The 12,592-nt window shown below is 28.9% G+C and overlaps 2 protein-coding genes across 2 annotated transcripts; both read right to left on the reverse strand.

Annotated features, from left to right (window-relative positions):
* Positions 1-1,145: 1,145 nt before the first annotated feature.
* Positions 1,146-11,836, reverse strand: LOC106677233 (calmodulin). The gene is made up of 4 exons (XM_014415025.2): positions 11,518-11,836; positions 9,327-9,501; positions 8,592-8,834; positions 1,146-2,689 (listed from the first exon to the last, which is right to left on the reverse strand). Exons 1-4 carry the CDS (start codon positions 11,518-11,520, stop codon positions 2,661-2,663), a joined length of 450 nt encoding a protein of 149 aa, XP_014270511.1. The 5' UTR covers positions 11,521-11,836; the 3' UTR covers positions 1,146-2,660.
* On the reverse strand, positions 9,617-11,509 carry LOC136796122 (uncharacterized). Its single transcript, XM_067048873.1, has 2 exons — positions 9,823-11,509; positions 9,617-9,732 (listed from the first exon to the last, which is right to left on the reverse strand). Exon 1 carries the CDS (start codon positions 11,048-11,050, stop codon positions 10,424-10,426), a length of 627 nt encoding a protein of 208 aa, XP_066904974.1. The 5' UTR covers positions 11,051-11,509; the 3' UTR covers positions 9,617-9,732; positions 9,823-10,423.
* Positions 11,837-12,592: the final 756 nt, after the last annotated feature.

The raw sequence follows: 12,592 nt of genomic DNA on the forward strand, positions 1-12,592 counted from the left end.
CAGTGAAATGCCCTCAAAAGGGATGAAGGAACTTCTTAAGAGATTCATATCTTCTTACTTAGTTCCTACCAGTGAAAATTGGTTTGTATACTAACACATTTTCCTTGATTCCCCTATATTTTGATAATGACAACTCTCATATGGTTCCAGCTTAGGGATTGGCATATAGTCAAGATTGATTTTTATAAGATAACATTCTCACCTTTCAGGAATATATTTTACTTGACAACCTACATTTTAAAAATTGCTTCTGAGGTTTGTCCTCAAGATTGAGAAAAGCAGACCAGACAATAGTGGGTTGGCCATCACAGATATAAGACATCCACTTGGAGAAACTGTTTCAAGACTTTTCATATGTAACTAATTTACTAAACTCAAAATTAATTACTCATTATCCTAATAAGGTTAGCTCTATAAACATAGACCAGGTTAGATTTAGCCTAGTATTAATTTCACTAAATGATATTAAAAATCATCTCTTAACATTCAATAATGTAAAGAATTGAACTATAAAAAACCTATTTTCTTTCAGTTTCTGTAATATTATAATATAATATCATGAGATGAAATGAATCTTTTGATAAAAGTTAAATCAGATGTGATGAACCTGATTTTGAAAGAAAACCTATTATATCTTTTTATTTAGTACAGGCTTTAAAATTATAAATTAAACACTGAGGTGACAGACCATGGAGGCCCAAGGCTCTGTATGATGTACTTAGGAAATACATCGCATGTTTGGTAATATTATAGTTCCTTTTAATTTTGAAGATCCAACCTTTACTTACCTAACCCCAATTAAAAATACCTTAGTTGAAATTTAATACTATATGCATATATATAATTAAAAATGTCTTCCTACTTGCTAAATTCATCAAGATTTCGAGATCAATATTGAACTCTTACATTTATTTTCAGTAATAAACCATTATAACCTAATCCTAGCAGAAATGTACATAAACTGAAAGTCTTCTTCCTATAAATATGAATAAATTAATAACCTAAGAGCTCTAATAGTTGACATCATATTTGATTTCAAAAACAGTTTTATATAAAAAAAATCAATCAAATAGTTGTAAATTTTAACATTGAATGAAGTAAATATATATATTGAGAAATTTAAGGATGCATAAAATACACGGAAATATTAAAAAGCAATTGGCTTCATATGAGATTTATATTAAAGAAGAGAAAAACATTTTTTTTGAATACATAACAACGATATAGCGTTACACATGACAATAGTCTGACAATGGCTTCAGGATAATCAGAGGGTCTTCATCAGAAAAACCTTAGCGGTTATTGACAAGTTCAATTTAATAACATTTTGAAAATAACAGTGCTTTAGAAATCACTTCTACTCTACACCATAAGGTTTTTTTTTTGGATTTTTTGTTTGTTTCTTTTTAAACTAAGTTTGTTCTAATATAAATCTTTGGGTGCTGTTTCAGCAGCCCTCACATTAAATGTTAATTAAATATAATTTATTATATTTAGGTTATCAATATGTCACAGGTATATTACGCACAAACAATAAAACTCTTCATCCTGGGGTGACCATCAGTACAAGATACCTGGAGTTAACTATATAAATATATATATATATATGTAACTATGAGCATACACAGGGAGAGCAACAGTAAAACAAATGCTTCTTATTTGCAACAATTCATATAAATACAACACCAAGATAGTATTGATCAATTTGCTACATAACATTAGGTACATTCAAGAGAAGACATATATATATATTATATGGAGTTTTCAGCTACTCGAAGAGTGAGATTTATACTATAATTTGTGTAATCATATCTATCTGATCAAAGTACATGAATAGTTCATTTAAAGTGAGAATAATGTATGCTCTATGATTTACAAACTTAAAACACATCAAATCACAAATATGCATTTTGTACATATACTTATATATTTGGGCTGTCTCTATATAAATATATTCATATATATATAAATATCTTTATATTTAAATTACTTAAAAGCCAATTAAAAATAAATAATAAAAAAGTTAAAAAATTTAAAAAAAAAAAAGAAACAGAAAAAATATTTAATGTCTTTTTTAAATTACAATAGTTTCCCCGACAAACAAAAGAAAAAAATAAAATAGGTGATGGGCAAGGGAATGTGAAAGGTTACTAAGCTGGACTAATGTGTGTAACACATCGGTTAAGTGAGGGTGGCCTAAATACATGGTCTCACATTCAACACGTCATAATATATACTTAAATATAGCAACACTAAACCAAAATCAATCATTACAATATTAAAATGTCAATAAAAAAAAAAAAAGAAGAAAAAAAAAAATAGAAGGAGAATCTTAACAAAAACAAAGTAAACAGTAATTAAGTTTTATAAATTAAGGGTATATACCTATGTAAATGATAAACAATATTATTTCTAAATTACTTAATTTTTTTTTTTTTGTTTTTTTTTTACAAAAATTTACACAGATATTTTTGTTTTATGTTAGAACGTTGTGAATGCTCACTTATTGATATTACCACTGAAAACATCAAAGCCCACTTGAATGTCACTTAGAGTAAGGCTCCTTTGCCAAGTTGAGTGGTTCTTTCATCAACAATGGAAAAGCAGGAAAATGCGTTTCACATCACTTTGCTTGATGATTTTCAGCGTTCGCCGACAGTTCACTTCGATGTCATCATGGTTACAAACTCTAGAACATTTAAAAAGGGAAACAAAACAGCTGTGTATTAAATCTATTGCTTCAATGAAAATACAAGTATAATAAAAATTAAAAAAAAAAAAAAAAAATTCCATACTATTGAAGATGAGAGAAAAAAAATCACGGGTTAATTTAAATCTCATATTAATAAATAAAAACTTATGTTTTTATAACTCTTGCTATATTTTTTGATTTACTTAAAAAATATTTTACAAGTAAATACTCGTCCATAACAATGAATGAGATGGAAATAAAACAAAAAAGTAAAAATATCTACAACAAAAACGTATTAATAGCAAAAAAGTTAAATATTTATCCTTATATGTTATTAAATAAAAGAATAATTTTGAAATAAATAGTAAATAAAGTAGTGCTTATTTTTCTTTAAACAAATAGCCGAGAGCATACTTTATGAGACAACTTCCATATAAAACCATTGGCTACCAGTGACACATGCAAGACAATGCGCAAAGAACATGCACTTGACCAGAGCACATTGAGAAGTAGAGTCCATGATTATTACTAAATTTAACATAAATTTATTTCGAAACAAAGCTAGCAATATTATAGCCCGACACCCTAAATAGCCTTGTAGAGGGTATCAAGTGCGTCAAGTTGTGAATGAGCTTTTTTTTTTGTGATCCTTTTCACGTGTATTTCTACAGAGCATCACCGACATGTATATATAATATATAGCTATTATCTATTATGTACCAGGGAATTTTCTAGTGCCTTGGGTGACCATCAAACTGTGTGCATTTTTATATGAGTGTATACACTTAGCAAAATCAATACCAGTTACACTAAAAACCTATGAAACATGAGATCTAATAGTTGATTAAAATGAAGTTATTAGTTTTGATAACAATAATATCAATGAAATAAATCGAGGACATAATTCAGATGTATCGGAGAAAATTACATTAGCAGTTGAAACGATTAACTCCTAATCTTCCTCATTAAAATAAGAAAATATATTAACTTTGAAAAAAAAAAAAAAAAATGTGAAAAATAAACAAAGCTAGTAAAAAAAATAAAATATTTCTGAATTTTGGGTGAGGAAATAATTTAATATGAAGAAGGTACTTTACTGGAGAAAAAAAAAAATCTTTTCTTACAACAAAACCGAATAAGCTAACATTTCATAGAGGTTCACATAATGTAATTTTTCTCATTAGAATTTACTTTTAGTACGTAAAAAGCTATTTTGTGATTTTTTTATATATTTATTAGAAGGATAAAAAGAATACATTAATGAATGGCTCACTTGGAACTTGTATTAAACTCTGTCAAAATGAATGAATTTTAAAAAGTATAGATATTTTTATATATACATACATTATTAAAAAGATAGAACAAAATAATAACAATTATGAATTCTCGCCTCTATCTGTTGGGCATTTTAAAGTGAAGATAATTTATGCAATATAGTTTATCACTTAAATTACAAGACAACCAATTACAAAGTTTATTTTTAAAAATATCTTTTAAACGTCATCACTAAGCAAAGGATAGTCTTTGAGTTCAGTCATGCCATACTCCTTGTCTTGTAACATGTTAAAGGTGGATTCTTCTTCTTCATCAACACCTTCCGCCACGGTTGTGTCTGATTTTTGGTGCTTTTTTAACTTTTTAATTTCTTTCCTTCTTAATTCGACATTTATAATGCCTGCTATTTGATCCATTCTAGTTATAAATTCTGTAATACTTAAATTTTAAAAGCAACACCCACAAAATATCTATATGAGAAGCATTTTAATTGTTATAACTACTTCAAAATATTATAATCGAATCTACAATAAGGATTTAAGGCCTTAATTAATTCATTCACTCTCATGTAACCCTTATCACCACAAGGCTAGTCATGATATTCATATAGATAGGCTAATGGTGAGACAAAAAGGTGGAGAAACATGCTTTGATAAGATGCTACAGGCATGCTTAGGCCTTGCCATCTCCTTCTTTGGGTATGGAGAGAAACACCACAACTTCAAATAAAATAAGAAAAAAATAATAAACAAAACATTGGGGGAAAAGGGCAAACAATCTACCACCACATATAACTGATTAAATACATCAAATGGAAGGAAAAGGTGATTTTTTTATTTTATATCATAGACGAATATTTTGGGAACTTAACATTTATTTCAACTGCAATAGTATAACAAATCAAACTATTAGGCCCCCACTAAATTGACAAAAATAATGGAAAAATTAAGGTGCACAAGGTAGTTTTTAATACTATGGAATGACAGGGATTAATTTATAGAAAGGAATGAAAAAAGTACAGTAATTAACCTTGAATACACCTTAATTTATTCCGCAGTTGTCTCAGTATTTGGATTTCTAATTCACTAAATATGCAAAGGCAGCCCCAAGCGTTCACTATCTGACATCAAAAGCACAACTATCCTCAGCTATAACTAATTTTAAATCTAGGCTTCATTTTCATGCTCTGCCCTTCTGTTCATCCTTCCGGTGGAGAAGTTAATAAAACCGACCGATGATTAAATAATATCTCACAGCCAAATAACATTTTGTCAGGTATGCTGCCACTTGTCCTATTTGAATATTTTATTTCTATGAAGCCTATATATTTGGAACATTGATTTCATAAAAGCTTGACAAGTATTTACATAAATATCAATGCAATGGAAGTTGACTAACATAATTTGTTATAATTTTCAATTAAGGACGAAATAGTGATGTAATGGGATCTTAATAAAGACAATTTGTCATGGTTTTAGATTAAGAAGAAAAAATTCAGGCTAAGTAATGAGAAAATGTAGCATTAATGGTTAAAAATTGTTTTAATATTAGGGAGAAAACTTAAAAATATATTCCTGGGCATATATTTAAAACATAAGACTTTTTAAATAGAAATATCAAGATAAGAAAATTGTTATAAGTAATAATTACTTCAGATTTAGAGAAAGTTATTTACATGATGTAAAAGAGATAATAAAAATGATATTAATGGATATTTAAATTGTTATAATTGAATGAGTGTTTGTTTATTAAAAGTACAACTCATTAATTGTAAATCATAAGAAAAAAATACCTAAAACATAACGTACAATGAAATTAACAGTTATTTCAAGAAAATGAAGTAATGATAAAGACAACAAAGAAAATAATTTTCTTATTCACATTCACAAACTCAAAACATTATAAGATCACTAATATATGTATCAGGGAATGAAGTGATGTTAATTTCAGAGCTGAATTAATACCAAGAGGTGTACAGCGCAATTAACATTTTTACTAGTGAAAATTATATAAATTTATTCAGTCTACTTTCAACCAATGCACAAAAATGTTTAAAATAAATTTTGATACTAGGAAGGATAAACTTGATGTATACAACATTTTACCACCAAAGATGGTAAGTTAACAGAATAAATATCAACATTTAAAGAACAAATGTTCAACAAGTGGCAACAACCAGAATTACATAATAGTTAATCGGCAAATAAAAACCCTTCTAAATGACATAGTCACAAATCAACTAGAAAAACAGTTTATTATTACAGGTCAGAGCATCATTTAAAATAATAAATTTGACAAAAAATTCCTCAATATATTAATCATCCTAATGAGTACATGTATTTGAAAGTTTATAAGAGATATACATTTTGAAAAAGTTAGTTAAAAAATTGAGGAAATATAACAGGGGTAGAAATAAAACAGGTATGAATGCATAAGTAATGTTAGGCAAATAATAAATGTTTATTGTTTTTACATCAGTAGGATAGGATTGAGGGGTTTAAACATGCCCTAAGAGCAGCTTGGTGAACTAAATTCGGTGTTGGTTGTATATAATAAAGTATATAATAATATATAACAAACACAGCTAACATATGACATTCCACTTTTGAAAAGCATACGTGTCTCTCACTGACCGAGCATCGGTTGAAAACTATTCGAGCAATAGTATGGAAATCTGCAAGGAGAGACAGCAACGAGTCACATGACAACATAAATCATAACTGGCAGAAGAATAGAGAAATGATTTTCAATTAATAGTAGTTGTAAGTGCATAGTAAAAGAATTATGGGTTTTAAAGATACCATAAGGAAATGAGTGGAAAATGAAATTATGGTTCAGCTTCAGGAAGAAATTAAAGTGATTGCTATAAAAATGACTGAATTCTCAACCATAAAATTTTTAATCATTTCCCCTTAACTCTCATTATTCAGCATAATGTTTTATGCTAGAAAAACAGGAGGAAAAAGTTTAATTACGAACTTTATGTTCAAAGATAAAAAAAAATTGTATGGTCTGTTTCACACTCAGTGATTTAGTTGATTGAACTCAATATTGAATGTTCTACTGACATTCAAATAATTAAACCAAATGTGAAAACAAGACAAGATTTTGTTCACAATGGGGGACAATTTTGTTCTAATATGTATATATTGTAAATAAAATATTATTAAGAAAAACACAATCATAATTAAAAATGTCTGCTATAGTGCATATGAAAACAAAATGATCCATTTATTTGAAACAAAAACTAGAGCTAAAACACTAACTTAAAACAGGCCTTTGAGTTTAAGTTAGTAAGCAGAAAACAAGTGTTGTATGTATTGGATGTAAAACTGCTGGGGTATTTTAGTTAACTGTATAATGGGACAATTCGTATTTAAACAAATTATTTGTTCTACCCTGAAGACCCACTCAATGAACAACTTGAATGAATTAAACCCTATGGAGTGAAACAGATGCTTTAAAATTAGTACTAATAAATATTTTTTAGAAAAAGAAAAAAAAACAACAAGGTTTTAATAGCCTTTCTACACTCCAACTAATTTTAAAATTTTGATAAAAAGCTGACTGACTTCTCTTTAGAATTTTAAAGTCTAAGGAAGTTGGAATTTATAAAGCAAAAACATTAGGATTAAAATCATTAAAGCTCCTTTAAAAAAATGCTCATACTGATATTTTAATTGACTTATTTCAGATGCAACATAAACATATTGTCGTTAAAGAAAACTAAAATCCAGACTAAAAACAAAATGAAAAAAAAAAAAAAAAAAAAAAAATGCTGGTCAGTTATCAATAATTAGATTTAAATCAATAAGAAAAGTAAAAATAGCAACGAAATAATTTAAAAATTCTAAATTCAGTCAAAAATAGAACAATAGTTTACTGTACAAGAGAAAAATGAACTTAAGACCCATTATGAACAACTCAAGGACTAATAAATATGAACAATACAAGTAAAGCAAAACAGACAGAACAATTATAATTTTTCTTTTAATGTTAATTGTTCTCAGTTTGCATGTATTAATACGTACATTAACCAATTTATAAATGTATGCACTTTTTTGTTGAATGTTTAATCAAATATTCATACATTAAGGACATCAACCTAGATCACCAATGAATAAAAAACAGAACCAAAAATGTAATTTAAAAAATACATAAAAAGGTTTTATTCATAAATTAAGATGGCATAATGTTGAAAACCAAATTAGCTGTGGGCAAGGTTTACTTAGGAGGAATTAGGGAGAGGATGCTTGGAGATGAGTTTCAAAAACATGCACTTGCAAAGGATATATAATATTCAATAAAAGAATATTACATAAGCAAAAGGGTTATTTAATAATGTTTCTGAATTAAAAATCTAAGTTGATTCACTCTTAAAAATGAAATTGATTGGTCGGATATCCCCGAAAACTTAAATACCATTAACATTTTAGATAAATTTCTATGAAACTTGGTTTTTAAGTTATGATCATGAACTAAAGCATATTTCTTTCTGCATACCCTTACTTAAATATATTCAATCTTTTTGTTAAACATTAAAAAAAAAAAAATAAAGTATTTACTCTTAAGAATTATTATCTAGAAATATAAAATAATCAGACCTATATTGTTATCTACTCACCCTCATAGTTGACTTGGCCATCACCATCAATATCAGCCTCTCGAATCATTTCATCAACCTCTTCATCGGTGAGCTTCTCACCAAGGTTGGTCATTACGTGTCTCAGCTCAGCAGCAGAGATAAATCCATTACCGTCCTTATCAAAAACTCTGAAGGCTTCCCTGATTTCTTCTTCTGAATCTGTGTCTTTCATTTTCCTAGCCATCATCGTTAAGAATTCCGGAAAGTCGATAGTTCCATTGCCTATCGAGGATGATAGATTAATATGTTTATTGAAATAAAAAAATAAATAAAATTGAATGACTCCCACATAAATATTTTTTAAGCATATTCATTTAATGAAAAACTGAAGAAAAATTATCGTAAAAATATAAAATTCACAATCTAGTCAATTTTCAAAAACACTAGAAGGTACCAGGCCAACAAATAATTGTGATTTTGAATGTATAAAAATATATCAACAGTTAAGTCAAGAAAAAATGCTAGCCTGTAAGTGGAAAACTCATATTAGATTAATTTGTTAGTAACAAAAATTATTAAGTCTTGACAAGAGTCTATGATACAATGAAGATAACTGAATTCAAAGCTTTACAGGAATAAGTAAAACAAATATAAAATAAAAAATTCCTTCTTTCAAGATGCATGTTTAATGCAAATTTTTTATTTAGTATAAGTATTTTAAATAAAAAATACTTGGTTCAAAATACAGTTTTTAAGTAATAGAATTTTTAATACCATCAGCATCTACTTCATTAATCATGTCTTGTAATTCAGCTTCAGTGGGGTTCTGGCCAAGAGATCGCATAACTGTTCCCAATTCTTTGGTAGTGATAGTACCATCACCATCCTTGTCGAACAGCGAAAAGGCTTCTTTGAATTCTGCAATTTGCTCTTCTGTTAGCTGGTCAGCCTACAATATGCCAATTCATGTTTTGAAAATTTCTTTATTTTTTTAAATGTAATAAAGTGAAACAAGACAATTTTTCTAATCATTATCAAGTAATTGCAGATATCACTTACAAAGAAGAAAGTTTGATAAGTCTGACTGATTGGTGGAAAAGTAATACATAGATAATTAAAGGTAAATAAAATAATTTGGAATGACACTTTAAGGTTATAGGTTAATTTTTGTATCAAGAGGCTGTTATGAAAACAAATAAAAAATAATGCATTAACAAATGACAAGATTATTTATACTTTAAAATAAAGCTTAACTATAAAACTGAATTACAGTGATAATCATGCAGTTAAGGATACAAACTAATGTTGAATTTTAAAAACAAATGTGATAATAGAAATAAAATGTGTACTTTTTATACACTGAGATTCCCCTGTTAGGTTTAATTCTACCATGAAAATATTATAATAAATATTTCAACATTCATTGTATAAATTATTATTAACACTACAATTTCAATTCATGATTTTAATATCAACCAATTAAAGAAGAATTAAATATGTAGTTGTAAGATACTGGCAGGAATATAATTACTGGTTCATTATTTAAATAAATATTTCAGTGTTCTAAAAGATATATGAAAAAATTAAAAACCATTCTATTTAGTATTTCATTTGGAAAATTACAGTAGAAGTTTTTTTGGCAAAAATATAAGGAATTTAAAAATGAGCTACATAAATTTTGAATAGAAAATTTATGAACATGAAAAGATTGCTTTGATATATGAACTGGACATTTTTATTAGATATATCTATTATATATAAGAACCTTGCTAGAAATGTGGGTGAACATATGTTTGATAATTTTGGTATTAGCAGAATATCATTAAACTAAGCTAATAATAAATTATTAATAATCAATAAAAGAAGCAAAATCACACATATTTTTGAATAACTTCATCAAGAGTTAATTTGATACGAGGCATTTGCAATAGATTTAGTTCTACTTCTGGTTCAATCTCAATCTCTTCTTCGCTTAAGGGCATTTCTCCTTCATCAACATCTTCATCATCAAAATGAAACGCGTCTTCAAGTGAAACATCTTCCCTCATATCTGGAAGCCATGATTTTGGAGAGAAACGTTTCAAAAATTCATCTTGAACTTTTTCTATTTCCGGAACTGTGTCAGGAATTTTCTTTTCAATAACTTCCTCAAGTTTCTCTTGTTTTCTGTAGAATTCATCCTTCTTTTTAGAATCGTCTGTTCCAAATGAAGGGAATGATTCTTCTGAATCAGAATAGCTTACATCTTCCAACTTCAAATCATCTGGTATTGCACTTTCTCCAGTTTTTGTAAGTGATGGAATGCGCTTTAACAGTTGATCTAAGATTTCATCATTTTCATCACCAAAATCAATAAAATCAGTATCTTCAGTTTCAGTATCAGAAGAAGAACCAGTAAGTATAAATTGTATTCTGTCTTTCAAGTCTGGGAGGATGTCAAGTGTTATATCACCTTCAGGTAGTGAACATTCTGACTCACTCTCCTCAAGATCAGACATGTTAATAACGATTATAATCCCTTTAAAAATCAAAAACTTTTTGAGTCAGCAAAATATTTTTTAACAATACATTTAATTTATATTTCTAAGCAACAATACTTCAGATAAAAAAAAAAAGCTATGTTGTCTTGGAACTATCAAAAATGTTCCCCATCTTTAGGCCTAATGAAATGATCCACGAGGATATCAGATTTCCGTTTTCCAAAATCCGAAAAAAATATTTAAGCAAATTTGCAATGTAAAATTCAAAAGATTAAGAACGATATGAAGTTTTAAATACCAAATAAATAAATGCAATGGAAAAATAAAAACCTTTAAGAAAAGACTACAAGTCGAAGTTGCATGATGGCGAAAACAGAATTCGCTCTAAAAATTCGGAACGCTAAAACTTCATTATTTCAATGGAAGACACTGGCTTGCAAAAAAATAATAGCAATGATAACAAGATAACAGAAAAAAGGACTTACCATTTTGTTGTGTGATCCCACTGGAGACTAGTAAACACTGCCGGTTAAACTACAAAAGCCACACTGCACCGGGACTACTGGTGGAAATACTTCGAATTGTCGATGTTGCCGATGACGTCAGCGAATGTATCCCTCCGCGCAGGCAAACTTGATATTGTTTTAACTATTTAACACTTAGCACTTACTGTTGTATTAACAGATAAATACAACAAACACGAACAACTACAATGTCGAGGAGAGAGCGAAGACCCTGCTATATTGGTTGGTATGAGTGGATTACGTTTTGTCAGGGAGAGACGAAACGCTTTATAGGTGCTGGGTGCGGTCTTGTTTACAAGGGTTCCCTGTCCGCCAGTGGAGCTCGCCTCTGATTGGCCGGCGGTCACCTGCAATGCGTCAACTGCCGTCTTCGTCCTGGTCTCTCTGATTCACTCCCCACCTCTTACCTATCCAACTTAGATTCTTTCTTCTATCAGCTTAGTTTTTATTTACTTATTACTAATGTGAATTAATTACATATGTGAATCCGATTTAGGGTAGGTTCTTTCTGGGTGGTAATTTTGCCGATTACATTTTCACTAACTTAATCAAGTATAACTGAATTATAATTAAAAAAAAAACACCAAAAACTCTATTTAGTTTAAAAATGCGCTGTTAATAGAACAGAGATAATAGTTAGATATAATTCATCTATCTAAATATTTATGGAAGATGAAGGGAATATTTGAAATTGGCGGGGTTCCGTGACCGTGCATGCGCACAATGCTGGCGCGGAATATTTGAGTATTGCGGATTGTGAACTGCCCTATTGCATTATTGCGCAGTGTTGTTATTCAGCCGAATGCAGAAGTTTTGCTAGGGCAGATTAGAGCTCTCTTGACATAAATGGCTAACTATGTTGGTCTGCCTGTCCTTGTTATTTATCTAATAAATTATTGATTGAGATCTGGCTCTAGACAGCCGGCCGCCTGAGCCGACTGCGGCCGGCCAGGCCGTTACGATCCTTCGCTGTTTCCTATTCTGTGCTTAGAGAAACGCATTCCCCTCTCATAATATTATTTAACGGAATAATATT

The sequence above is a fragment of the Halyomorpha halys genome, unplaced genomic scaffold (genome assembly GCF_000696795.3).
Source record: "Halyomorpha halys isolate HHAL.00 unplaced genomic scaffold, Hhal_1.1 Scaffold91.1, whole genome shotgun sequence".
Classification (NCBI taxonomy): Eukaryota; Metazoa; Arthropoda; class Insecta; order Hemiptera; family Pentatomidae; genus Halyomorpha; species Halyomorpha halys.

Bases quoted from the DNA above. Each gene is read 5' to 3' on its own strand.
- LOC136796122 (XM_067048873.1), bottom strand. From the start codon at position 11,050: ATGTCTGATCTTGAGGAGAGTGAGTCAGAATGTTCACTACCTGAAGGT.
- LOC106677233 (XM_014415025.2), bottom strand. The intron at 8,835-9,326 runs GTATTAAAAATT...CATCCTCGATAG, and splicing joins TAATGAAGTAGATGCTGATG to GCAATGGAACTATCGACTTT. The intron at 2,690-8,591 runs GTGAGTAGATAA...TAAATGTTCTAG, and splicing joins TGGCCAAGTCAACTATGAGG to AGTTTGTAACCATGATGACA.